The following is a 27,092-nucleotide window of genomic DNA, read 5'->3' as shown; positions in this document are numbered from 1 at the left end:
AGGCCCTGGCTCTCCCAGGCCACCTCAGCCAACCAGCTTAAGTAGCCCCTCCAGGAAGGGGCAGGTGGAAGCAGCACAGCTGGCTCGGTACCTGGGGGCCTGATCCTGCAGGGACTGGCGGTCTGCAGGCAGAAGTCCGCAGGGAAGGCCTGGTGTTGGTGGCGGCGGCAGCAGCAGGCCCAGCAGCAGCAGGCACGCCTCTTCCCCGGTGGTGGCAACTTCTCCTGCAGGCCCTGGCTCTCTATGAGTAGCGAGCCAGGGTGTGAGAAAAAGAGATGCAGGGGAGTGAGTTGAGTGGCAGCGGGCTGGTGGGAGGAGGAGAGTGAAAGAGTTTGCTGTCTATGAAATAGGTTTCTGTTGGTGCTGAAAACTGTGGGTTCAAAGGAAGTGTTGAGTGTGTTGTAGCTTAGACCTCACCTCTGCCATGCACTCAGTCTTTTGGGCAGGCTATTTGTCATTTGTGACGAGCCCTGCCTGTCATGGCAGCCATTTTGTGGCGGTGTCCAAGGCAGTTTCTCAGACTGCCAAATGTGCCCATGGGGCCCCCAGAGTTTCCCTACTCCTGTTGCCATTGATCCAGCTGCCTACTTGTTCATTCATACGCCTTAGAAGAGCCTTCCCCAGTCCAATGCCCTCCAGATGTGTTGGGCTGCAAGTCTCACCACCCACAGTACAGTGCTGGGGTTGATGGGAGTTGTAGTCCAACACACCTGGAAGGTATCAGGTTGGGGGAAAGGCTGCTCTAAGCAGCACACCTCATGATTCCACTCTTTTTTCTGAAAAAGGTGTTTGTACCTGTAACGTGCTGGGAAGAAACCATCAAGAAAGGACAGGAATTGGGTTGCAACTGCTTCATGACTCATGGCTGGGGGGGTGGGGAAGCATTAGGAAAGACTCTTTGTTGTTTCCCCAAAGCCATACCTGATGAGTGCCTCCGACATGCCCAGGTTTGCATGGATTTGCAAAGCCAGAAATTCCAGTGCAGCCTGAGCGTCTGGGGTGAGCGATTCCAAGTTTAAAGGCGAACAGAAGCTGGTGGTGACAGTTCAGACCTGTTGATGACAGTCTTGGCCTGGTTAACATGTGCATCCGAGTCTCAGAACCAGTTTGCTTCCCTATGGTCGGTCTGTATGAGAGATGGGACAGGAGGAAATGGCCAAACTGTCTCACCTCTGCAACTTGTGACTGGTTAAACGCCCCTGCAGAACATGGCAGTCCATGTCTTGGTGGCAGTGAGTAATCTTGAGCAGAAGACACCCCTGGTGAACTGCGGCTATAATTCTTGCAAGTGAGACCTGTAACAAAATGTGGCAGTGCTGAATGTTCCTGCTCAAGATTCCAGATCAGCTTTCCCCAACCTGGTGTCCTGCAGATGTGTTGGACTACAACTCCAAGCATTCCCAGCCAGCAAGGCCACGATCTTGCAAGGCTGGGGAAAGACTGTTCCAGACACTCCATTCCATTCCAATCCTCTTCCCATCCCCAGGTTTTCCAATGCCCTTATCACCAGCAGTTACCCAATATTCTGTGACCGCTGAACATGCGTATTGGGCTGGTTTTGCCCCTTAATGTTTTCCCCTCCTAAAGATTTTTTGGGTTTCCCTCAGGTCTGCCAGTCGATGTTGGCAGTACTGGGCTAGATGGACCACTGGGCTGACTCAATAGAAGGCAGCGCCCTGTGTTCCTTTCCCTTGGCCTGTAAAGCCCTAAATAGGCTGAGCTTGACATCCAATCCAATCCAGTCCCAGTGTAAAATATTTATATCTCACTTTCCCCATAATACTGCTCAGAGTGGCTTACAATATTTTTAAAAGATCACATGGAGAAAATCACACAGACACTAAAGCAACTTAATGAGAGATGCTACAGTGCAGCAGATACAAAACAAAAGAGAGAGACAGAGAGAGAGGAAGAAGCAGAAGCAGCAATAAACAAAATTAGACAAGAGACCTAGAGCTTCTCTACATGAGCAATTTATTTCACGCTCATGATTGTTCACTCACGGAAGTTTGCAGGTCCTTTACATGACGTCATCAACTTCCAGGAAGTGTCTCCCACACTTTCCCACTTTATCCCCCCTTCATCCTGCTTTCAAAAAGATCGGAGATAAGCTGTAACAAAAGGAAATGGCGTGATATTAGCAGTGTGTAAAACCTGTGTAGCACTATAATTTAGCCACTAGATGGTGCTGTTTCATTGAACATATAGAGCATGGCTGAGAAGGGAAGTTTCCAATTCCGAATCACATGCTTGCCATCTAAAGGAGCTGATCGTAAATCCAAAAATACTCCGGAAGAAGAAAGCCCCAGTGAGGATGCGGGATTTTTGCTTAATGTAGACAAGCCCCAAGAGGATAAAAGAGTTCTCATCAGCAAGGTGGGTGCCAAGTGAACCTCTCTGCAGGTCTGGTCCCAAAGGTTTTGCTACCTGAGGCAGAGCAGCAAATGGTACTTGCTTCCCACAAGTCAAGGTTCATATAGGGATGCTGGAAAAATCTAAAATGGATGCAAATTATTTCGGATTTCTATGAAACCAACACACAGATTCTGCAGTAGACTGGCATTTTCCGAGTCACACGAATTCCATGGGCTTGCAAACTGTTTTTTCTTTTCCAGAATTGTATGCAAATTTAGTTGTATGAAAGGTGCTGGAAAATATACTGATTCATATGCTTTTAAAAACAACAACGACAGCTGCACAATGTTTTTGCACACAATGACAAATCTCTGATTTGTCTTCAGCCTCTACTGTGCAGCACTCTTTTTTTGTGCATTCTGCTCATAGATTGTACACTGAGCTAAGAACAATATGCAAAATGTTATGTGCCAGCGAAAGTGCTGTAAATTGTGGTGGACTTTTTTTGTGGACTTTACTGAAGGGGAAAAAACGGACGATGTAATGAAAGATGCCTGCCAATCCATGAAACACACATGGAATGGATTAAACAAAGTCCATAATTTCCTGGGTGTGTAGTACCCCATTTTGGCAGAAAATCCCACAAGTTCCTCTCCCTCACCTGGGAAGTGAAAATACAAGAACAATAAATTAAATAATGAACATTTGGCTGCTCTTTCATGATGCCCAAGGCAGTCACCTCAGTCTGCCAGCCCTCTGGCAAGAGTGTTCCAAAGATAAGGGGCTACTACAGAAAAGGCCTGATCATGGATCACTGCCTGCCAGACCTCTGGAAGGAGGGACACCTGAATCAGCCTCCAAGGATGATCTAACTGCAGGGGCAGGGAAACTGTGATCCTCCTGCTGGACTACAACTCCCATCATCTGTGACCATTGGTCATGCTGGCTGGTGCTGATCAGAGTTGAGTTCCAACAACATCTGGAGAGCCATAGATTCCCTGCCCCAGTATAACTGAACAGGCACTTTGGGAGTCTAGAAAGAGCGATGAGCAGAGATGTTGCTGGTTCATAGGTGCGCTCAGCCATGAACTAACTTAGCAGTTGGGTCACCAAACAGCCAGTATTTTCCTGGCCCGATTGTCAATACAAACCATGTTGTGTCAGGTAATCAATATTGGGGTTTAAAAAACCTGTAAACTTCAGATTTTCCCAGGTGCTGCTTCCGAATCTATATCTTAGATTGTAATCTCCATGGGGCCGGGACCCATCCTCTTATACTATGAGTGGGCAACTTTTGGCCTGCAGTTCCTGTCATCCTCCACCATTAGCTATGCTTGCTTCAAGCTGCTGGGATTGGTAGGTCAAAACATCTGGAGGGTCACAAGTTTCCCATCCCTGTCTTATACTTTGCAAAGAGATTACTTTTGCGGATGGCTTGTCACATGGTTGAACAATCCAGTCCAGTTGGGCAAAAGCACTTCTGTCTAATCTATCTATATCGTATTTGTATATTGCTTTTCAGCCATAGTGGTTTTCAAAAAAGTTCACAATAATTATAAAACACACATTAAAAAAGAATATAATTAAATACAAAAATTACAGCTACTATCAGCATCAATGGAACGGTGGGTGGGATGGGGGAACGGCATATAAAACAACGGCACTGTGTGAAAGAATCAGCGAAACAGTCAGATAATATCAAACAGAAAAAAACATAATGAAATAAAAACATCTTTATTCCCCTTCAAAAGCAAGGGAAGGGAGAGGGTGTGCCAATTTGGGGAGCTGGCCACCTGGTATAGAATGGGGTTGCTGGAAGGATCCTTAACAAACTCCTCTTTGTTCAGGGAATGCCTGTGGCATGTCTGCTCTCCCAGCTACATTACTAACCTGCATTTTGTTCTCTCCTTCCCAGTTATATCTATTTGTGCAAAAATCCAGAAATTGAGACACAAGCCAACCAGCGCAAGCCATGCTGTCCCTCGGCGTCGTGAAAGGTAAATGACTATTTACCTTTAATGCTCCCCACCCAACCTGGGAAGCTGTGAGAAGTCCTGGAGTCATACTAAAGTGTATATTTCCCTTTGGATGAGAGAAGCCCGGAGCCTTAGGCTGCCTTTGTAATATCTGTGTTTGGGGCCAACGTCAAGGGTAGGCATGGTTGGGCACCTGCTGAGGGCCCCCACGCCAGCAGGGGCCCACTCATGTGAGCCCCTGGACTTGCTCCTCCTCTTCTTCATTGCAATCCGCTTGTTCACCTGCCTCTCGCTCTGGGCCAGACAATGGAGCAAGTGAGAAGGAGCAGCAGGAGACGCCACGGCCTGCTTGCTCCCTGGCTCTCTGCCTGTCAAGCAAGCGGTAGCAATCATGGGAGAGAAGAGGAGGAGCAAGAGCCGCTGGAGACAACTGCAGTGAGAAGGGAGACTCACTGAAGGATGAGGCCCCTTGAGGCTGTCTTGCCCAAGGGCCCTCAAAATCCTGGAGCCGGTACTGGCTGTGTTATTGACCGGCAGGGAAACTGAGCAGAGCATATGCTAATGAAGTGGACAGTAAAACTGCCAATCATGCATTCCATCTGCAAAGCGGCAAGGTAGCCCCTCCCTCTCAAAGCCCCCCCCCCGCCCAGGCTGCTTCTGACCCAACTCAACCCTCAGCTATTTTTCTCTTTATCTGAGGGCCAAACTGCGTGTGATAGGTATGGCCTGTGATGGGATCAGGGGAGGCTGGTAGATCCGATTTCGGCGGGGTGGAGATTCCATTCTGGGTTTTAGTCACAACCAGCCAGAATGGAACCTCCACTCCACCGAAATTGGATCCACCAGCCTCCCTTGGATGGGATCACACACAAATTAGAGGTAGCAGGGGGATTTCTCTCCCTTCCCCCAGCCCATGACCTCCAGTACAATGGAGCTTGTAAATAATTGGCGTAATATGATCCATCTGCTGGCCCCAGACAAGACTTCGGCTGCCGCATTCTGGACCAGTTGACATTTCCAGACTGTCTCCAAGGGGAGCCCCATATAGAGTGTGTTACAGTAATCTATTCTGGAAAATTACAAGGACATGAATGACCAAGGCCAGGTCCATCCTCTCCAGGAAAAGGCACAGCGGGTTTACCTGATCATTGGTGAAAGGCACTGTTGGCTCACACCGCTACCTGAATATTTAGGAACAGAGATGGATCCAGGAGCATCCCCAGACTGTGAACCAGCTGCTTAAATGGTGTTGCAGAGGGTGAGCATGGGCTCAGAGTGGTGGTACCAGGGGAAGGGAGAATTGAACCCTTTGCCCTGTGCCCTTTCCCTGATCAAAGTCACCTCCCCATAGCTGCTATTATTAGCATCACTGGACCAGGTCAGGGGGAGATACTAGTATTAGGTGGCAGGTGGGAACTAGGGATGTTGGAGAAATCTGCAACAGAACCAAATGAGTTTGGATTTTCATGAATCCGACCGGTGGATTCTGCAGTGGACCGGCTTTTCCCCTGCCAGGCGGATTCCGCAGACCTACAGACCGTTTTTCTAACTCTCCTGAATTTTGCACAGATTTCGTTGTAGAACAATATGCAAAATAAAATCCCAACCAAAAATGTGCATTTTCCCCATAGGTTAAAGCATGAAAATGTGCATTTGGGGGGAACTGGGGCATTTTCACACATGCACATTTGTGAAAATTTGGGAACAAAAAAATCTGATTCCATTGATGAGCAGACAATGGAAAGAAAGGTGCCCAACAATCCACGAAACACAGACGGAACAGATTTTACACAATCTGTACATCCCTAGTGGGAATAATTTCATGATGGTGATTTCAATTTCAAAAACAAAACAGGCAGGTGTACTCAATACTCCCTCCTCCTGCTTCTCTGAGCCAAATCAAGGGTAAGTTACGAAACTTACCTGTTTTGTAAGTGGCATCCGCGGTGGGGGGGGAGGTGCTCTGTCCCTCCCCTGGGAATCCTCCCTGGCCAGCTCTGCTCTGCGGCGACTCTGTGGAGCCGCCGGCCGGGTGCATCTGCAGCTGGACATCTGCCTGTGGCAGGTCTGCAGATGCAAATGGTGGCTGCTACACCGGCCGCCATTTGCGTCCCTTCGCTGAGCCTTGATAGGCTATGTAAATATTTATGTAGCCTATCACGGCAAAGAGCGGGGACACAAATGGCGGCCGGTGTAGCGGCCGCCATTTGCGGCCGCAGCCTGGCAGTGGCCAGAGCCACCGCTGCCGCAGCTGCAGCCATGGCCGGCGGCGGCAGAATTCGGCCTCCCTGGGATCCGTGGCAGAATTCTCTGACATCCCTAATCGAGGGGCAAGGGGAGGGCTAATGTGCATTAGTGTAAATCTCCCGTCCTCTCAGTGAAAGAAACTTTCCCAAGACAGCAGAATCCGCGTGACTCGGAAAAGCCGGTCCGCTGCGAAATCCACAGGCCGGATTCATAGAAATCCAAACTTCTTCGAATCTGCTGCAGATTTCTCTGACATCCCTGGCTTCAACCCAGGCTTTCCAAGTCCGGCTAATGCTCTGCAGACACTCTGCCCAAACTTCTTATTTGTCCATTCATTAGATGGCGTCATCCTACCCAGCGAAGAAGACCGGAAGAGGATCCTTACCCAGATGAAAGTGCGGACAACGCTGAAAGGGGATAAGAGCTGGATCCAGCAGAAATCTGACTCTGAAGAGGAGCAGAATCACAGCCCGATGTGAGTAGGGACAGTAGAATGACAGGCCGATGTGAGTTGGGACAGGCAGCTGCCCCTTCTGTGGAAGTCACTCCCATAAGCCCAGCCCACCTCCCAAAGCTGCCAGAAGATGATAGCTCCATCACCACTCCGCCTCCCAGAGTAAAGCTCCTAAGGGACCAAACACCAGATTTTACACTGACTGGGTCCGCACAACACACTAGCCCACACTCAATGGTTGAGTGTGGGTTGTCGTTGAACCGTGGGCTATTTGTTAAACCACGGGTTAGCGTGTTGTCTGAACCCAGGACAGTTTCCGCAGGGTGGCTTGTTACCATGCAGCGTGGCTATTTTTTCTTGAACAAGCCGCCTTGAGAGCCCATGGTTTGTTGTTGGGCTGTTCAGGGTGGTTAACAAGCCACACTGCATGGTTAACAAGCCACCCTGCGGAAAATGTCCTGGGTTCAGACAACGCACTAACAGCAACAACCCACCCTCAACCACTGAGTGTGGGTTGGCGTGTTGTGTGAACAGCCCCACTGTGTGCAAAGCCACTGAACAAGCAAAACTCTGGCTCAAAGAAAGGCAGCTGTTGGCCAGCCAATGTCTGCCAGAGGACTAGGGGGAACGGGGCACATTGGCATGCCACCGAGGATCCATAACACCAAAGATTCATTTTTCTCTGAGGGTGCGGCTTGTAAAAGCTCAGCTAGGATTACAGACTGATTTCCTGCCAACTCACTCATGTTTGAGCAAGTTCCCCATGCTTGAGGGCAGTGGTGGCTGGAGACTCCAGTTCCAGAAGAGCTGTGATTCCATGCAGGGTTTTAGTTACCACCAGCCAAAACTCTAATGCTGCTATCTAAGGTGCTGCACCCATTTGGGTGATAGGATTCAGCACCTTGGATAGGTCCATCAGAGTTTTGGCTGGTGGTAACTAAAGCCCTGAATGGAATCACATGCCCTCTGGAACGGGAGTCCCCAGCTGCCACTGCTTGAGGATGTATCCTTGCTCTAGTGCAGGGATGCAGAACCTCTTTCAGCCCAAAGTCCAAATTCCATTTCAGAGAATCTCTCGGGGGCCACGTTCCAGTGGTGGGAGGGGCCGAAAGCAAAAGTGGGGAGACCAAAATACCGCAAATGCCAGCATATTTTATCTTAAAGCTCTCACTGCCAGCAATTAAGCCATAGGAGAGGTATTTCAAGCTTTTGAAACAGGGGAAAAAACTGCACAAAAGCCAGGAAATCATCCAACAATTGATGACTTGGGGAAAGGGGAAGGAGGTGTGGTCTTTTGGGGAACCCCGGTGAGCCAGATTGGGACTCTGGAGAGTTCTGGGCCTCTACTCTATCCTCTACAGGGATAGAACCCTTGAACCAACTGCAGCAGAGGGGCTATAATCCTGTGGGTCTCAGAGGGCTGGGCTGGCCCTACCATGAGGCAGAGTGAGGCAGTTGCCTCAGGTGGCAGATGCTGGAGGGCGGGTGATGTTGAGTGTTGGAGGATGGAGATACCTGGGCCACATGGCTTGCTCTGTGCCCCCTAGACTAGCCTGCCGCCCTCTATCACCAGTGTCAACATAAAATTCTACTGCCAGTCCAATCAGCTTTGGTACATGGAAAGGGGGCCGCCATCTTGTGCTTTGCCTCAGGCAGCAAAATTACTTGGGCCAGCCCTGTCAGAGGCCCCTTGCATGCCCCTCTGCCAGAAAAGCTGGCAGAAAATGCTTTCAGCCTGATGAAAGCATATTTGTTCAATGCTGTATCCACCATGGTAATTTCTCTTTTTGTCTCTTCTTTCTCCTCTTCCTTCCTGTTAGACATTCACCGTTGAGGACCCGGGGCAACACTGGGAGATCTCCTGTGTCACCAAGAACCTTGTCCCCGAATCGCAGGTGCCTGTCTCACACACATCTGACTTCCAATGGGATCTGATAGGGCTGATCCATTGTATTTAATTTATTTATTTTGTTTATTACATTTCTATACTGCGCAATATTCGAAGCTCTCTGGATGGTTCATGACAATTAAAACCATAAAATACAACATAAGATGTAATATAAACGTTTAAAGTTTAAAACTACAATGTAAAATAAAAGTAAAAGCCAAAATAAAACCTAGCATAAGTACATCGGAAGAGCCGTGCTGGATCAGACCAAGGGTCCATCTAGTCCAGCATTCTGTTCCCACAGTGGCCAACCAGCTGCCCACAGCAAACCCACAAGCAGGGCATGAGAGCAACAGCACCCTCCCACCCATGTTTCCCAGCAACTGGTGTCCATAGGCATACTGGCTCTGGTACTGGAGGCAGCACATAGCCTAGTAGCCTCTTCCTCCAGGAATTTGTCTAACCCCCTTTTAAAGCCATACAAACTGGTGGCCATCACTACTTCCTGTGGGAGCAAATTCCATAGTTTAATTATGTGCTCTGTGAAGAAGTACTTCCTTTTATCTGTCCTGAATCTCTCACCAATCAGTTTCGTAGGATGACCAGCAGCAGTTGCAGTGTATTTTCCTGCCTCTGTGTTCCTGATCTGGATTAAGGATTCCATACCTGCTTTTTGCTTGGGGCGCAGGGGGAGTTCCCATTCACTCCAATGGGAGCTTTCCCCCACCATGCCAATAGTAGGAGCAGAGGGTAGAGGGAAGGTCTAACTCCCCCCACACTATGGTCCCAATCCAGCTTTCTCTCTCTCTCTCTCTCTGTCACACACACATGCACACACAGCACTGGCTATTTGTGAAAGAAAAATCTTGCACTGAAGGGCAAACCTCATGAATAATGTCCCATGTAGTTTCGCCTTTAGTCCTTCTCAACTGAAATGAAGACTAATGTTGCAAGACTATTCACACTTACTTGGGAGTAAGCCCCTTTGGACTTAGTGGGACTTACTTCTGAGTAAACATAAGAATGTAAGAAGAGCCCTGCTGGATCAGACCAAGGGTCCATCTAGTCCAACATTCTGTTCACGCAATGGCCAACCAGCTGCCTCCGGGAAATCCACAAGCAGGGCATGTGCAGAACAGCACCACCTGTGTTCGCCAGAAACTGGTGTTTATAAGCTTACTGGAGATGGCACATAGTCATCAGGACTAGCAGCAGTGCAAAGGTTTAAAGTACAGTACCAGATTTAAAACAACAGGAAGTGAAAAACTAAAACACCTGGGAAAATAAGAAGTCTTCGCTTGGTGCCAGAAAGAGCACAACATAGGTCCCAGGGAAGCCTCTCTGGGAAGCTCATCCATTGGAAAATCTGGATGTGTGGTGGGGTGGCAGTTGCTTTCCAGCTGTTTAATTCTTTTTTGAGGTGAAGAAGAATGGTATCAGACAGAAGTCAGTAGCAAAATCCAGAGTATGTTCTGGATTTTCTAGAGTCAAGAAAGAATTGAGTGGCCTGCTGTTAAACCCCTTTGCTTTCTTGACCAGGCTATTTCCAGTTCTCTCTCTCTCTCTCTCTCTCTCTCTCTCACACACACACACACACACACACACACATACCACCTCTTCAGATTGGATTGTTCCCCAATTATATGGGAATGCTAGAGATGTTGGTTGCTCTAGGCTATGGGTAGGCAACCCAGCACCCTCCAGATGTTTTGGAATACAACTCTCATAAACCCCAGTCAACATGGGCAATGGGGATTATGAGAGTTGTAGTCCAAAACATCTGGAGGACACCAGGTTGCTTACCCTGCCCTATGTTTTGTCTAGCTTGTTGCTTAATAGTGGTCTTTTATCTTTATTTTTATTTTATAAAGGAAACATCCCCCCCCCCTCTCTCTCTCACACACACACACACACACACATGGCCCTCCACCTTACAGCAGAGCTTTGCTAGCCTCATTGGTTGGCCATTGCTTAGTGGCAAAGCACATGTTTTGCATACATATGGTCCCAGGTTGAATGGCCAGCAATAAAAGGATCTTGCCTTGCATGGTTGGGAGAGGACCCTCTGGGCATCCTGTTTATGAGGATAGACCGTCGCTCCATGGTAGAGCATGTGTTTTGCATGCAGAAAGCCCCAAGTTCAATTGCGTCATCTTCAGTTAAGAGAATCATGTAGCAGCTGATGAGACAGACCTCCGTCAGAGACCTGAGACAGCAGCTGTTGCCAATCAGAAGAGATATTACTGGGCTAAATGGACGAATGTCCTGACTCAGTGCAAGGCAGCTTCTGGGGAGGAACTGTAGCTCGTTGGTGGAGGACAATGTATGCATGTAGGAGGTCCCAGGTTCAGTCCCTGACATCTCCAGTTAAAATGATCAGGTAGCAGGCCATGGGAAAGATCTCTGCATGAGGCTTTGGAGAGGCAGTCAGAGTAGACAATACCAGGCCAGATGGACTAACAGGCTGATTCAACGTAAGGCAGCTTTCTCTCTCAATATTCTTCACATTGTGGCTGATGATTCAACATCTCAGCTGCCTTCAGAGGCTATTAGGCAACCCTTGATCTGAATACAAATCTAGGGCAGGGATGGTGAAGGTGTGGCCCTCCAGATGTTGTTGGAATGGAGTTCCCATCATCTCACAGTATTGGATATGCTGGCTAGGGTTGATAGGAGTTGGAGTCCACAACATCTATAGGGCTTCACATTCCCACCCTGGGTTTAAAGACAGTAATCTCTTTCCTTAGCCCAGGAGTGCAGAACTTCTTTCAGCCTGAGGGCTGAATTCCATTCCAGAGAAGCTCTTGGGGGCCACATTCCAGTGGTGGGCGGGGCTGAAAAGGGGGCTGGGCCAAAATACCATAAATACCATCATAGTATAGCTTAACGTTGTTACTGCCAGTCACTAAGCCTTAGGAGAGGCATTTCAGCCTTTTATAACGGGGGAAAACGGCACAAAAGGGAGGAAACCACCAAGCAGTTGGTGGTTGTGGTAAAGGGGAGGAGACAGGGGAAGCGGGGTGGTCCTCTGGGAACTCCAGTAGGGCCAACTTTGGCCCACAGGCCTGAGTTTCTGCACCCCCGCTTTAGCCCAATGCAATAGTGGCCCAATTCCATCTTGAACCTGTGGTGCTTTATCCTGCTATGATGTCCATGTTCTTATGCTGAAAATATTTCTCTCCTGTTCTCCCAGAACAATGTTTGTGGAACCATCTTCCCAAGTGGAAGCAAAGTCTCCTACAACACAAAAAAGTCCTTCCAAAAAGTGAGTGTATGCAAGAAATACAACACTTAATTTAGAAACAACAATGACAACCAACACTTCCCTAGATCTCATGTATTGTTTGGCTTTACATGTGAAAATCTGTGATTTTCTTTTTGTGTATGTGGTTATAGTAGTTCTTTGACAGCATCCCTAGTCTTTTTACGAAGTTCTCCCGAGCTAGGCTCAGAAATGAATCTCAAAATGAAAGGGGAACTTTACAAGCACCAGCATGCTTCTCTGACTCAGATTAAAAAAAAACTGAGCTGAAGAAGAATTCCTGACTTCCCTGCCTGTCTCCAGTGTCTGATCCGGCATGGCTCTTCTTATGTTCTTACCCCCACCCACAAACTAGGGATGTTGGAGAAATCTACAACGCAACCAAATGAGTATGGGTTTTCATAAATATGACCCACGGATTCTGCAGTGGGCTGGCTTTTCCCCCCGTTGGGTGGATTCCATGGACTTGTGGACCATTTTTCTAACTTTCCTGAATTTTGTGCAAATATTGTCGTAGAAAAACATGCAAAATTTAAAAAAAACGGCCAGAAATACGCATTTTCCCCATGGGCTAAAGTGCGAAAATGCACATTTTGTGGGAATTTGTGCATTTCTGCATGTGTGCATTTGCGCAAATGCACATTTGTGCAAATGTGAGTGTACACAAATTTTTTTGGGGGGAGCCCGATTTCATGAATGGGTGTACATGGAACAAAAGGCTCCTGACAGTCCTCAAAACACAGATGGAACAGATTTCACACAATCCATACATCCCTGCTAAACACATACTCCCCTTCCCTTAAATCAGCAGCATGGAATCAATAGCAAAGTTGAGAGGAGAAGCGGGGATGGTTCTCTCTAACATAAGAAGAGCCATGCTGGATCAGACCAAAGATCTATCTAGTCCAGCATTCTGTTCACGCAGGGGCCAACCAGATGCCCCACTGGGAGAAGCCTACAACCGGTACATGAGCGCAATAGCACTCACGTTCCCCAACAAGTGGTAGTCAGAGGCATACTGCCTCCAGTTCTGGAGGTGATACATACCCATTTATAGCATTATCCTTTATGTATTTGTCTAACCTCCTTTTAAAGCTGTCCAAGATGGTGGCCATCACTCCATCTTGTGGTAGCGAATTCCATAGTTTGGCTATGCGCTTGGTGAAGAAGCCCTTTGTTTTTGTGTCCTGACTCTCCCACCAATCAGCTTCATGGGATGACTCTGGGTTCTAGTATTATGGGAGAGAAAGATCTCCCTATCCACTTTCTCCCTCTTCTTTTCCATCACCCTGGCTAGTAGTGTGTCATGGCCCAGGGGACTATGGGAGATGTACTTCTCTCCAGAACTCTTGCAATGGCTTGTTAGAGCAAAAGGCACATTTCCCCAACAACCGTTCCCTTGAATTTTGAACAATAGAAAAAACTGCAATTTCTCCACAACAGCAGTTTTTCCTCAGGGGAGAACATCTGGATTCTCTTCAACAATCGAGAAACCCACTGTGTGTTCATCTCTCCAAAACTGATTGTCTGGATAAAGCCCAAAGAGTTATATCTCTTCTGCTGCTTCCGCTTCTTCCTCTTCTTCCGCATTATTATTATTATTGTTGTTGTTGTTGTTGTTGTTGTTATTATTCCATTTTGGAAATCATGTATTTTTGTTTTCCACCTAGGTCTCCCGTTGCCACATCACCTTCTGGATATCTCATCAGGTGAGTAGAGAGAGATTGAACAAGAAAGAAAAGGATAGAACATTCCCCCTATTTCTGATGTTCAGGCTGAGTGTCGTTGCTTATGAAGCCAAAACAGCACCATCTGCACACAAGAAAGAAGTATCAGCAGGTTTTGGGGCAATCCCAAAGTTTGCAGAAATACAAAACAAAAAAAAAACCTTTAGAAAAGAAGCTATTGGAGGGAAGGACCCTAAAAACACCCCAAGGAAGACTGAATGTTCTCAGTGGCCATGGAAAGCTGACAGACCGTTGAGGGGTCAGGAATGGAAAACTGAGTATGAGGGGGAATAGAATGGAGTATCCTGTAGGAGGACACTGAACAGGAACACTCCATGCTGCAACATTTCATTGCAGGTCCCACTTGTAGCATTGTACTCGTGCTAAATGTGACCCTGGAGGTTACTTACCTTGTCTCTTTCCTGATAGGGGAGTTTTCACCAAGACCATCGATAAGAGTGCTCCTTCGAACACAGCATTCAATGGCTCACCAAAAAGGTTTGTCTGGTGGTTCCTGGCACTGATGCATGGCTTTGTGTTGAATCTCTATGATCCAAATAGGTTCCTAGCCAGAAATATGGGGAGGTGGGCTAGTGATGGGGAATCACTGCGGAAGAACCAGAACATAAATTTAGGTTGCCTGTTACATCTAAAATCAGACTTGTAGACAACACTACCAAAGCTAAGACCCTGCAAAAAAAATTTTTTTACTTGCTTGCTGGGGGCTGGCAGAGAAGGGACAGAGAGTTCCACCTCTCGTGCAGCAGCCTGCTAGGTGTCTGTGATGGTCATGGAAGAAGGGGCTTCCCTCCTCTGGCAGCCTGCTCAGCTTCTATGTTGGCACAAAGGAGGGAGAGTGCTCCATTCCCTCCTCTGCCACCCTGCTCACTCACTACACGTACTCGCCTGGATGCAATTCCTCATCTCCCATGGCGACTCGGGTAGTTCTTAAATAGAAGGCTATCTAAAATGATTTAGGGCACAATTGTATGCATATTAGACAGGAGTCCCACAACTCCCAGCATTCCCCAGCCAGCATGGCTAGCTGGGGAATGTTGGGAGTTGTCGGACTTTTTTCCATCTAAACATGCATACGATTGCACCTTTAATTGTATTATTGCTCCTTGAGTAATTGGGCAGAATCTGCCACGCACCTTCTTTTGCATCACACTTTTCCTTATAACAAGTAACAGGACTAGAAACTTGGTTGTTGTTGTTTTTAATGAAAACTGGATACGAACCTCCATTCTTTGACATTGTATCCTCTCTGCATTCCCCATTATGTTATGAACATAATCCTACAGAAAGAGCACTCAGGTGTGTTCAGTCTTCTAGTGATCAGTGGGGGTGTTATGTTTTCAGTGCCAAAAATGCCAGCCTGCCCCACTTCGCTCCAGGGTACAAGATGACAACTGAGGATTACAAGAGACTGTGAGTATATCGTACTGCTGCTTGAGGATTTCATTCGGTCTGTATTTTTAAGCAAACCGACCTGATTTGCACTTCCTGGACTAATAAACAGATTGGAATGCAGCTCTCCTTCGGTTTTCACAGTTCCCCAAATTTTGTGATACAGTTATTGGCTGTAAAAAAACATACCAGAATGCATATGAAAATGTATAATTAGGACAAAATCCTGTAAAAATGCATATTTGAGGATAAATTGTATGCAATGTGCATATTTTAGGATAGCATGCCTGCTGTGGGTGCCATTCCTTATGTAGCCAAAGCAGCAGCACCCACATGCTACAGAGGAGGCATCAGCGGGCTCAGGGACACCCCGGGATTTGCCCAAGGACACAACATCTGTAGAAAAAAAGTGACTGAAAGGGGGGCAGGGTAACCAGAAAGAGCCCGATGAGATCTGAGGGTGCTCAGTGGCTGCAGAACATTGACTGACTGTTCGGGGTGGGGAGATGGAAAACCAGGTGGGAGGAAGAAAGTCATGGAGTATTGTGGAAGTGGGCATAGCTGGCTGACTGGAATAGTGAACAGAAGCACTCCACGCTGCAACATTTTGTTGCAGCCCCCACTTGTCCCGTTCGTTCGGCCTCATCACCCAGAGGCATTACACACGCTCAAAGAATGTGGTCCGCTAATTGTTTCTGCTGTGCATTTCAACTGTCTCTCCTTGGAGGGCTTTTCAAGCATTCGTCTGTATTTGTGGCCCTCTAGCCAGAGGAAATCCTAGCCTACGCTACAGATTTAAACTGTTTTAATGGTAATGTTCTGCTTAGGGTTTGGGGGGACATCTTAGAGAATTCCAGTAAAGCAGGGCTGTTGAAGCTCTTCCAGCCTGGGAGGCAAATTCTATTTTGGAGAAACTCTCGGGGGACACGCTCCAGTGGTGGGCGGGGCCAAAGGCAAAAGGGGTGGGGCCAACCCCGCGCAGCCCGTTTTAACGTAAAGCGCTTACCGCCAGTAATTAAGGGTGCAATCCTATCAGTACTGATAGGACAGTAAGCCTCTGAGTTCCAGTCGGCTTACAGCCCTCCAATGCAGAGTAGGAGGCATCTTCACGTCCTTGCTCTTCCCACTCTGCATTTCAGCTAGATGGGCTTTTTTGCCAGTCTAGCTGGGGTGCGTCAGAGTGGGAGGGAAGGGGGCTTGGAAGGCATAAGTATGCAGCATAAGCTGGCCTCCCCTCCCCTCCCCCACCCACCCACCCACACCTCCCTTTTCCCTCCTCTCCGAGGTTGTCAGCGCAGTTCTCTCTGTGCCAGGTTGGAGGGGGAGGGGGAGGGGGCAGGGAGCACGGATTCCTGGCTCCGAGGTCAGCATCCTGTCCCCGACCTCGGATCCAGGAATCCAAACTGTCCTATGCTCCCCTCAGACTTTGCCTAGGTCTCATAGGATTGCTCTCTAAGGCTTGGGAGAGGCATTTCAACCTTTTAGAACTGGGGAAAAGCTGTACAGAAGTCAGGAAACCACCAAACAATCAGCAGATGGGGGAAAAAGGAGAAGTAGGGGGGGGTCCTCTAGGAAACTGCAGAGGGCCAGATTTGTCCCCTGGGCCTGAGGTTCTCCTACCAGAATGAGATTCAGGAATGCATGCAGCAGTCATTCATGATAAGGAATGCACAATGGGTACATTTAGAGAGTTCTAGCAATATTTCTTGAACCCCTCACTCACATCATGCTCTATGTTCCCAGCACATGCCTGCATTTTGCTGCCTTTCACTGGGATTGGGGTTGCTGCAGAGAGATGTGGCTGGCCAGCTGTGTTTGTTCCTGTGGTTGTTAACCCCCAAACCACCTCTCTGTTCATATCTGTGATCTAGAGCTCCCTACAACATCAAGCGAGAATTATCAGACCCAGTTGATGTGGAGCCCTCAGTTTCTCCAGATGAACAAAAAAAGAGGTAACCCTCCATGGCTATTGCAGCTTAACACATGTTTGAGAGAGGGCAGTGGCGCCGTTCCTTCATTTTAGACTCTGGGTCTACTGGTCTTATTGGCAGTGGAGGCTGGTGGCTCCGATGTCAGTGGGGTGGTGAATCTGCTCCAGGTCTCAGTCAGAACCAGGTGGAACTCTAATGGAGCTTTCCGAGGTGTGGAAGCACCTTGGACAGCTCCTTTAGAGTTCTGACTGGAAACCGGAGCGGATTCACCGCCTCACTGACATCAGAGCCACCAGCCTCCACTGCCCACATGGGACCTGCCAAGCCATTTCTGGTGGCCTGCCAGAGCTTCCTACTGTTGCCAAAAAAGATCACGGCAGCACTGGGGATTCCCTTGCCGGCACTTATCCCTTATCACTGATCTATGCTGAGACTGGAGATAAGGAAGGGTTTTCCTTGCTAGCACTAGAAAGAGAAACCCTGCTGTGTATTTGTGTGTCTGCCTGCACCATGGATAGCTCCTTTAGAGTTCTGACTGGTTCTGACTGAAACCGGAGTGGATTAATCACCCCACGGACATCGGAGCCACCAGCCTCTGCTGCTTATTGGTGTTGTCCATAGAATAATAGAATAGTAGGGCTGGAAGGGGCCTACAAGACCATCGAGTCCAATCCCCTGCTCAGTGCAAGAATCCAAGTCAGAACATCCCTGACAGATGGCTGTCCAACCTCATCTTGAATGCCCCCAGCATGGGAGAACCCACCACCTCCCTAGGTCATTGGTTCCGTTGTCGTATTGCTCTAACAGTCAGGAAGTTTTTCCTGATGTTCACCGGAATCTGGCTTCCTGTCACTTGAGCCTATTATTCTGTGTCCTGCATTCTGGGATGATCGAGAAGAGATCCTGGCCTTCCCTCCCTTCATATGTTAGTGTCTGTTGTTTCATTTACTTAAAAATGTGGTAAACCAGACCTGCTGCATATGGGAGCACCCCAGCACATACTCTTGCTCAGCTTTCCCTTCACCAATTGTTGACCATACAAACTTTATGTTTAAGAAAAGCAGTGTTTAATCCCAGGGCCGAGAGAGCCTCATGAACAAAATGCCCCCGTACTAGGGATGTACGAAAGTCACTTACCTTTCCGCGGATTATGTTGATGGTGTGGGGGGGAGGCGTTCCGTCCCTCCCCCCGGAATCCTTGACGGGGGGGGAGGCGATCCGTTCCTCCCCCCCGGAATCCTCCACAGCTGGCTGTGCTCCGCAGCAGCTCCGCAGAGCAACCGGCCAGGCCCAGGCCAGAGCTGTCTTCAGCCGGATTTCCGGCCGCGGAGGGCTCTGGGTAAAAAAAAACAACCAACAACTGCGTATGCATATGGCAGCGGCTACGGCCGCCGCCATTTGCATTCCTTATTTTTGGCCGTCTTAGTCTACGTAAATATGACGGCGAAAATAAAGGGGAACGCAAATAGCGTAGCAGGCACTATTTGCGTCCCTTTTTGGTTCACCATTTTAGCCTCCATAAATATTTACGTAGGCTAAAACAGCAAATCAAAAAGGGACACAAATAGCGCCCGCTACGCTATTTGCATTCCCTGTTATTTTCACCGTTATTTTACGTTATTTTCACGTAAATATTTACGTAGACTAAGACGGCCAAAAATAAGGAACGCAAATGGCGGCCGTAGCCTCCGCCATTTGCGTACGCGGTTGTTGTTGTTGTTGTTGTTTTTACCCAGCCATGATAGGCTATGTACATCTTTACGTAGCCTATCACGTCTTGTAAAAAAAACCAAAAATGACAAGACTGCAAATGGTGGCAGCGGCGGCTGGTCGGAAGACCAGCTGCCACAGCCGCCGCCGCCCAGAACATCCGCCCCAGGTAAGTCTCATCCCGGGGGGGATCCGCGGGGGGGGGTGGCAGGCCATTCCGCCACGGAGTTTGGGGGGCTGAATGCACTGGCATTCGGCCTCACCGAGATCTGTGGCGGAATTCTCTGACATCCCTACCCCGTACAGACTCCATCTGTTCACAGGGGACTCAGACCTGAGCCTAGTTGTCACTCATGTGTAAAAGCTGTTTCTAGGGCTGGATCACTTCCAACCAGAGGAGGCTGGTGGCTCCAGCTTCAGTGGGGCTGTTCATGCATTCTGGGTTGCAGTTAGAACCAGCCAGAAGTCTAAAGGAGCTATCCAAGGTGCTGAACCCTATATGCCAAAATAAATTCAGCACCTTAGATAGATTCTTTAGAGTTCTGGCTGGTTCTGACTTAAACCCAGAATGGACCCATTGGCCCACTGACATCGGAGTCACCAGCCTCCACTGCTTCCAAGTCCAGTTGGGGATTCCCATGACAGAACATCCCTTCACATGAAAAACTCATCCCAGATAGAAAACAAACATGTCATGGAGAAGCCTTTTCCCCGACATGCTAACTTTCTATATTCAGGGATTTTAGTTATTTATTTGTACGAAGCTTTCAGTTCTGTGAGTCCGTGCCTGCTGTGTTTTGTACAGTCCAGGGCCAAACCAGAAGTTACTTTAATTGTGTGTCTAGTCGTCATCATATATATGTATGTATGTATGTATGTAAAACATAACAATACTACATCTATGTGTGTTAGGGGGGATTTTCCCTGGGCACTGCAGCTCCAGGAGAGGGGAGATTTAACCACTCGCTCTCCAGCTGCAGTCCTAACAAAAATCACCTCTCCATCAACGTTAGAAAAAAAGTGTTCTCATCGGCACCAATAGGAGCTTTTTTCTAATGCTAATTGCAGCATGTGGGCTGGGGAGGCAAGAGTTAACCCTCCCCTCCTGCTGCAAGAATTTTGGTCATTGCTCCAAAGTGGGGTAGCATGTCCAGCTCCTCGCTTACAGAATGCTGAATGAAACTTTGGAAAATGGCAATTGACAAAACTTAACAGAGTTTGTAGGACTGAACGACAGCAAATAATTGGAAAATTTAATATTAGCCGTTCCCCTTTCATTTCAGTTATTAAATTAAAGTACAGTTTTGATATTGATAAGTATAGGAGTTTTTCCTTGTTGTAAATATTGTAATATTTTAAAATTATGATGGTGATATAGATATATTTATACACTTATTGTGTGTGTGTGTGTCTTGTTTATATATTGTTAAAACATTATTTCTTACTGGTAGCATACAACCTAGGGTGCAATCCTGTGCATGTTTAGACAGAAAAAAGACCTACAACTCCCAATATTCCCCAGCCAGCTATTGTACCCTTAGACTATACCGTATTTAGTACTAATTAGATTATTATGTGCCAATTATATAAATAATAATGCATTAAAAGAACACACCTCCCCACACCACATGCTGTGCTCCTGATGCAAATAGCCCGCTCGTGCCTATAATTAAATTGAGAAAATTAATCCATAAATGGCTGCCAGTTATGCAGTTAAAGTAATCCGGGTTGCCCCCAGATATAGGTTTACCAGCCAGGTGAGAATAGGCTATATACGCCAGGTATAAATTCTGTCGCTGCAACTCATGAATTTAGAAACTGGTATTGTCAGAAGTCAGAGGCTCCAGTTGCATCCTATGACTTACCCTCTCCCTTCTTTCACAGGACTGAAGCTGCGAGCAGCGTCCTCAGGAGGACTGCCAGCAGAGAGCGCTCCTACGTCCTTTCAGCTGCTAAGAAAAGCAACGGGTGAGTTTGAGGGGAGGAAAGGGGAAGTAACTAAGAAAATAAAGAACAAGTGCTTAGCAACAGCTGGAGGTCCAATCTAAAGCCAGCTAGCACAGTCAAGTATTATTCAAACACCAGGAAACTTCTGTTTTGATATGGAATTAGGTCTCCTTTTCCTGTCCTAGGGATGCCAGAGAAATCTGCAATGGATTCAAAAGAGTTTGGATTTCTATGAATCTGACCTGCAAATTCTGCAGCGGAACAGCATTTTCTGAGTCACACAGATTCTGTGAACTTGCAGACCAGTTTTTCACTTGGGGTGGATTTGCACTAATTTGCATTAACTAATGTGCATTTGTGCAAGTGCACATTAGTGCTAATGCACACTTGCGCTTATGCACATTAGCTCAGGAAGAATGAAATGCTGGTAAAAACAATCCATTTCCATCAATGAGTGGACGTTGGAGCAAAAGACACCTGAGAATCCGTGAAACATGGACAGAACAGATTTAACAAAATCGGTACATCCCTGTCCTCACCTCCTTAGGGTGGCCATGAGTCTTACTTTATAGAGGGCTGTTCTCTATTCAAAGCTGCCCTCTCTCCAGTACGAGTCTGGTTTAAAGATAAAGAACTCTAAGAACGGAGAGCTTTGGGGGCCTCGCGCATCGAATGCTAGCACCTGGACAGCAGACTGAACAGCCACACAAGTCACCTGATAACACTCTTCGCTGCTATGGGGAGATGTACTGTATGTCCATTTCAACTTTTGTTGAATTACAGTCATTATTTCTAAATTATAAAGTAGCATATATTGATTTAATGCAAATTGTCATCCTCTTCATTTTGGTGATTTCTTTTATGGTGATGTGCAAATGGCCACCCTTCCTTTTTTTCTCCTCCTGTCTAATCCTGATACTCAAGTGCAAAGTGCATGTGTGAAATGTTGAATTGTATTGCCATGTGTATCTGGGCTGTAGCTAGGGATGTCCAAGGAATCCATCCGGGAGGTCAAGCCTGACGAGCTTTTGGCAGATTGGCCCCCTGGAGTCTGGCTTGCCTGCCCATGAACTGACCTGACTCAACCTGTGCAAATCGGGCTAACTCATGGACTTCCAGCACCACGTGCACCCCTCGCGCTCTCCTTGCCAGCATTGGCATCAGCAAGGAGAGCGTGAGGGGTGTGCGCAGAGCAGCAGCAGGCAGCGGCAGGGAGGGATTCCTCTCTTCCTGCCAACACTGACCACCACCGTCATGTGCATACCCCTCACGCTTGCCTTGCCAATGCTAACAGCAGCAAGAAGAGTGCGAGGGGTGCACATGGCAGCGGCAGCGGTGGGAGAACTCCCCCCTTTTGCACAACAATGCAGTTCCACAAATGATGGCCGTGATTTGTGCAAATTGTGGCTACACAATTGCGTTGTTCCGCAAAAGGCGGGAAAGCTCTCAGATTTCTGTGGAGGTTCAGCTCTGTATCTGTTCCCAACAACCCACGATAAAGTTGCCTTGCTGGGTTCGGACAACACAACAAGCCAACAACCCTAAAACAAGCCATGGATTCTCAGGGAGGTTTGTTTGTAAAAAATGGGCCACTCTGAAGGAACCATGCCGGGGTCTCACAACACGACAACCCACCACGGATCATCAGCCGTGGTTTTTTTTGTGTTGTGCGAACCAGGTCTAGAATTAATTGAGGAAATTTCAAAGCCACCCAACATACATTGTGCTATATATTACAGTAGCATGAACATCCTTTAGGTGATAGCAGCAGATAATGATTCAAAGATTCAATTGAGCTACCATGCACTATAGCAAAACTGAGGGGTAGGGAAAGGGGAAAGGGTGGTTGAAGGAGGGAGCGTGCAGAAGGATGGTTTTGCAAAGGGGGCAGTGGTTGTATTCCCATCTACAAACCTTTATTCACAAAATAACAAATGAAACCCACAGGAAACGTCAATCTTTTGAGTTAGGAGTGACTTAAGCTTGTCATGTAAATCTAATTTAATATTTGTGTGTTTGTAGAAGTCCAGCACAAGAGGCACCACCCTTCCTGGCCAAGAGGTGAGTAAGGGAGCGGCTCCAGAAATTACACTGAAAGATTGCAAGCCAGCGCTAAAGGGCTGTCCATTCCATGGGATGAATGGGCAAAGATAAGGATGGAGAGATATTCTCAGTTGTTTTCAAACTGGAAATAAGAAAAGGATGTTTATATGCTAAAACAGGCTGGAGGCTGGGAAACACCGGACGTTGACTGGAGGCGGTTTGCCTATGTACACCAGTTGCTGGGGAACATGAGCGGGATGGTGCTATTGCACTCATGACCTACCTGTAGGTTCCCAAAGGCAGTTGTCTGGCCACTGGGTGAACTGAATGCTGTACTGGATGGCCCTTTGGTCTGATCCAGCCTGGCTCATATTATGTTCTAAATCCATAGTGGTTAAACCAATATGAAACCAGTTTCAAAACTAGTTTAAACTTGTAGTGAAAAGGTACACATATTTCCAAGATTTTTTTTAAAGATACCTGGCAATCTGGGGGAAGTTGAGGCTGCTTGGTTAGAAGTCACTTACTATCAGTGGTGTAATGTAGGGAGAATACAAAGGAGTGCAGCTCCAGGATTTTTTTCAGAGCAAGGGCAGTGATGTCATTTCCTGGAACATCAGGGTAAGTGAGGGACTCTCCTTGCTCTGGCAAGTGAATAACGAGGTTTTCAGGTTTTACTGTTGTTTGTGACACATTAGCATAGAGGAAGTCAGAGAAAGGAAAGAGACTGGATACTTTGCTCCTTTTCTTTGATGGGGCTCCTACATTTCACTTAGGGATGTTGGAGAAATCCGCAAGGAATCAAGTGAGTTCAGATTTCTGTGAATCCGACCCATGGATTCTGCAGTGGACCAGTTTTTCCTGAGTCACACCGATTCCACAGATGTGCAGACCATTTGTTTGGTTTTTTTGCTTTCCAGAATTTTATGCAAATGTAGTTGTAGAGAAACATGTAAAATTTAAAAAAACACCTCCCCAAATGCACATTTCCCCCATAGGCTAAAGCATGAAAATGTGCATTTTGGGAGGATTTGCACATTATAGGTGGTTGCTTATTTTCATAACTGCGAATTTGCGCAAAAGCAAATTTGTATAATTTCAGGAAATTGGGAAAAATCTGATTGCACCAATGAGCAGATGATGGAAAGAAGGGCATCTGACAATCCACAAAATGCATATGCAATGGATTTTACAAAACCTATACACCCCTATTTACACTAGCAGCTTAAATGGGCACACCTCTTTGCAAGGTAGCTTGCATTTCTAATTAAAAGCCAAAGGTTGCATTTCAGCTGGCTGAAGATTTCGTTAAACCTCAATGTGGTTCACAAGTTGAACTGATGCAGTCAGAGGTAAGCACCTCTGTGTTCAATGGAGCTTACTTCCAGGTAACTTATGCATAGGTTTGCAATCATGCTGACCCATGGATTCTGCAGTGGACCAGTTTTTCCTGAGTCACACCGATTCCACAGATGTGCAGACCATTTGTTTGGTTTTTTTGCTTTCCAGAATTTTATGCAAATGTAGTTGTAGAGAAACATGTAAAATTTAAAAAAACACCTCCCCAAATGCACATTTCCCCCATAGGCTAAAGCATGAAAATGTGCATTTTGGGAGGATTTGCACATTATAGGTGGTTGCTTATTTTCATAACTGCGAATTTGCGCAAAAGCAAATTTGTATAATTTCAGGAAATTGGGAAAAATCTGATTGCACCAATGAGCAGATGATGGAAAGAAGGGCATCTGACAATCCACAAAATGCATATGCAATGGATTTTACAAAACCTATATACCCCTATTTACACTAGCAGCTTAAATGGGCACACCTCTTTGCAAGGTAGCTTGCATTTCTAATTAAAAGCCAAAGGTTGCATTTCAGCTGGCTGAAGATTTCGTTAAACCTCAATGTGGTTCACAAGTTGAACTGATGCAGTCAGAGGTAAGCACCTCTGTGTTCAATGGAGCTTACTTCCAGGTAACTTATGCATAGGTTTGCAATCATGCTGATACTAATAAATTGGATATTGTGCTATGTACCACTGCTTTTTGGTGTGTGTATACATATAAGAACATAAGAACTAAAGAAGAGCCCTGTTGAATCAGTCCAAGGTTCCATATAGTCCAGCATTCTGTTCACACAGTGGCGAACTAGCTACCAACAAAACCCACAAATAGGACATGAGTGCAACAGCACTCTCCTGCCCATGTTCCCCAGCAACTGATGTACATAGGCATCCTGCCTTTGATACTGGAGGCAGCATATAGCCATCAGGACTAGTAGCCACTGGTAGTCTTCTCCTCCAGGAACGTGTCTAACCCTCTTTTAAAGCCATCCAAACTGGTGGCCATCACGACGTCTTCTGGTAGCAAACATTCCATAGTTTGACTCTGTGCTCTGTGAAGAGGTCCTTCCTTATATCTGTTCTGAATATCCCACCAATCAGCTTCATGGGATGACCCTGGGTTCTAGTGTTATGGGAGAGGGAGAAAATCCTCCTACCCATGTTTCCCAGCAACTGGAGCTGTGTGTGTTCTTTTAAAGTCAGGCTTTAAATACAGAGTAGGTGGCAATACTCCTTGTGAATGGGGAGACTCTGAGTGTGAAAGCTCCATTCACAAGAACATCAGAAGAGCCGTGCTGGATCAGACCAAGGGCCCATCTAGTGCAGCGTTCTGTTCACACAGTGGGCAACCAGCTGCCCACAGGAAACCCACAAGCAAGGCATGAGAGCAACAGCACCCACCCACCCATGTTCCCCAGCAACTGGTGTACGCTTCTGGTATTGGAGGTAGCACATAGGCATCAGGACTGGTAGCCATTGATAGCCTTCTCCTCCATGAAAATTTACCACTACATCATTGCTTGGCACCATGGAGAACTAGGATTCCCAGGGTTCCTTGCTTGGAAGCCATGACAGTTAATGATATGTGGAGAGTTAAGCACTCCTTAGGGCTTTTACAACACTTTCCTAAAGGTCAGTCCTGCAAGTCCTGTACAGAGCCTACACCTCTGACTTTTAGGCATCTCCTTAAGACCTACATCTTTGATGTAGGCTTTCCCTGTGGTGCGACCCAGCCAGTTCTCATTCTAGTTTTATTGTTGCATTTTAACTGGTTTCTTGCTAATCTTTAAATTCTCAGGGCTTTTGGTTTTTTTGCATTTTATTGTGATATTACTGTGATTTTATTCTATGTGCATTTTTTCTTTAAGCTGCCTTGGGGTCCCTGTGGTCAAAAGGTGAAATATAAATCTTGTAAGTAATTAAGGGCACAATCCTATGGAAGTTTAGACAGAAAAAGGCCTACCAGCGTGTCTCAGCCAGCCATGCTGGCTGGGGCATGTTGGGAACTGTAGGAGCTTTTCTGGTCTAAACATGTATAGGATTGCACCCTAAGTAAATGAAAGGATGGGAAGAATTGTACCCTTCTGCCTGTGTGCTCTTTGCCTTGCTCCTCAGATTGAATCCCTGTCATAAATTACCACCAGTGTGTGTGTGTGTGTGTGTGTGTGTGTGTGTGTGTAGGGGAGAAAACAGAAGGTCTCTGTAAGAGCCATGGTATACCTCCCACCCTAAAAATAACATGGTTGAGAACAGGAGGGACAATGTAATTTATATGTGGGCTTTTTGTGTTCCTGAAAGGGTTGACGTAGAGGACGACATGGGCCTGCGCTCCAGAAGTCAAACAATGCCTGCTTCAGCATGGTTCAATAGTCGTGGGAAGAGGTAAGAGCCTTTTATTATTATTGCTGTTATTGTTATTCACTTACAAATCATCTAAAAGTGTTATGATATGTTTATAATTTTTAAATCACCTAACATGTTCTATTCACCATACAAAGATTATAAGATAAGACAGACTCATGGTCTAATATGGCGGGGTGTGTGTGTCTGGCCTTCCAGATGCTGTTGGACTGCAATTCCCATAATCCTGGATCATTGGTCATACTGGCTGGATATGGATTGGAGTCCAACAACATCTGGAGGGCCAGATGTTCCCCAGGCAAAGCAAACACCAACTGAAGTAGAGGGGTTTTCCTCAGGACTGCAGCAGGGGTGGAAACGGTTCAATTTCCCCTCTATGCCTTGCGGCCCTCCAGATGTTGTTGGACTACAACTCTCATCAGCTCTAGCCAGCATA

At 47.0% G+C, this 27,092-nt stretch overlaps 1 protein-coding gene across 8 annotated transcripts in view; it reads left to right on the top strand.

Annotated features, from left to right (window-relative positions):
• ZNF185 (zinc finger protein 185 with LIM domain) overlaps positions 1-27,092 on the top strand; it is an 88,825-nt gene that overhangs the window by 23,491 nt on the left and 38,242 nt on the right. For 6 of the 8 annotated variants that reach the window (XM_084813332.1, XM_084813335.1, XM_084813339.1 and 3 more), the window contains exons 2-12: positions 4,271-4,352; positions 6,918-7,053; positions 8,853-8,927; positions 12,114-12,185; positions 13,853-13,891; positions 14,339-14,407; positions 15,272-15,340; positions 17,191-17,271; positions 20,845-20,928; positions 22,930-22,968; positions 26,594-26,677. In XM_084813332.1, the coding sequence (XP_084669458.1) occupies positions 4,328-4,352; positions 6,918-7,053; positions 8,853-8,927; positions 12,114-12,185; positions 13,853-13,891; positions 14,339-14,407; positions 15,272-15,340; positions 17,191-17,271; positions 20,845-20,928; positions 22,930-22,968; positions 26,594-26,677 (773 nt within the window). In that variant the 5' untranslated portion in view covers positions 4,271-4,327. The remainder of the gene's footprint in view (positions 1-4,270; positions 4,353-6,917; positions 7,054-8,852; positions 8,928-12,113; positions 12,186-13,852; positions 13,892-14,338; positions 14,408-15,271; positions 15,341-17,190; positions 17,272-20,844; positions 20,929-22,929; positions 22,969-26,593; positions 26,678-27,092) is intronic. The other 2 variants (XM_084813336.1, XM_084813338.1) reach the window with 1 other exon arrangement.

The sequence above is a fragment of the Heloderma suspectum genome, chromosome 9 (assembly GCF_057233095.1).
Source record: "Heloderma suspectum isolate Gila_16-S chromosome 9, 16-S_ref, whole genome shotgun sequence".
NCBI lineage: Eukaryota > Metazoa > Chordata > Lepidosauria > Squamata > Helodermatidae > Heloderma > Heloderma suspectum.
The sequence above is the reverse complement of the archived record's forward strand: the minus strand, read 5'-3'. Positions and strand labels throughout refer to the sequence as shown.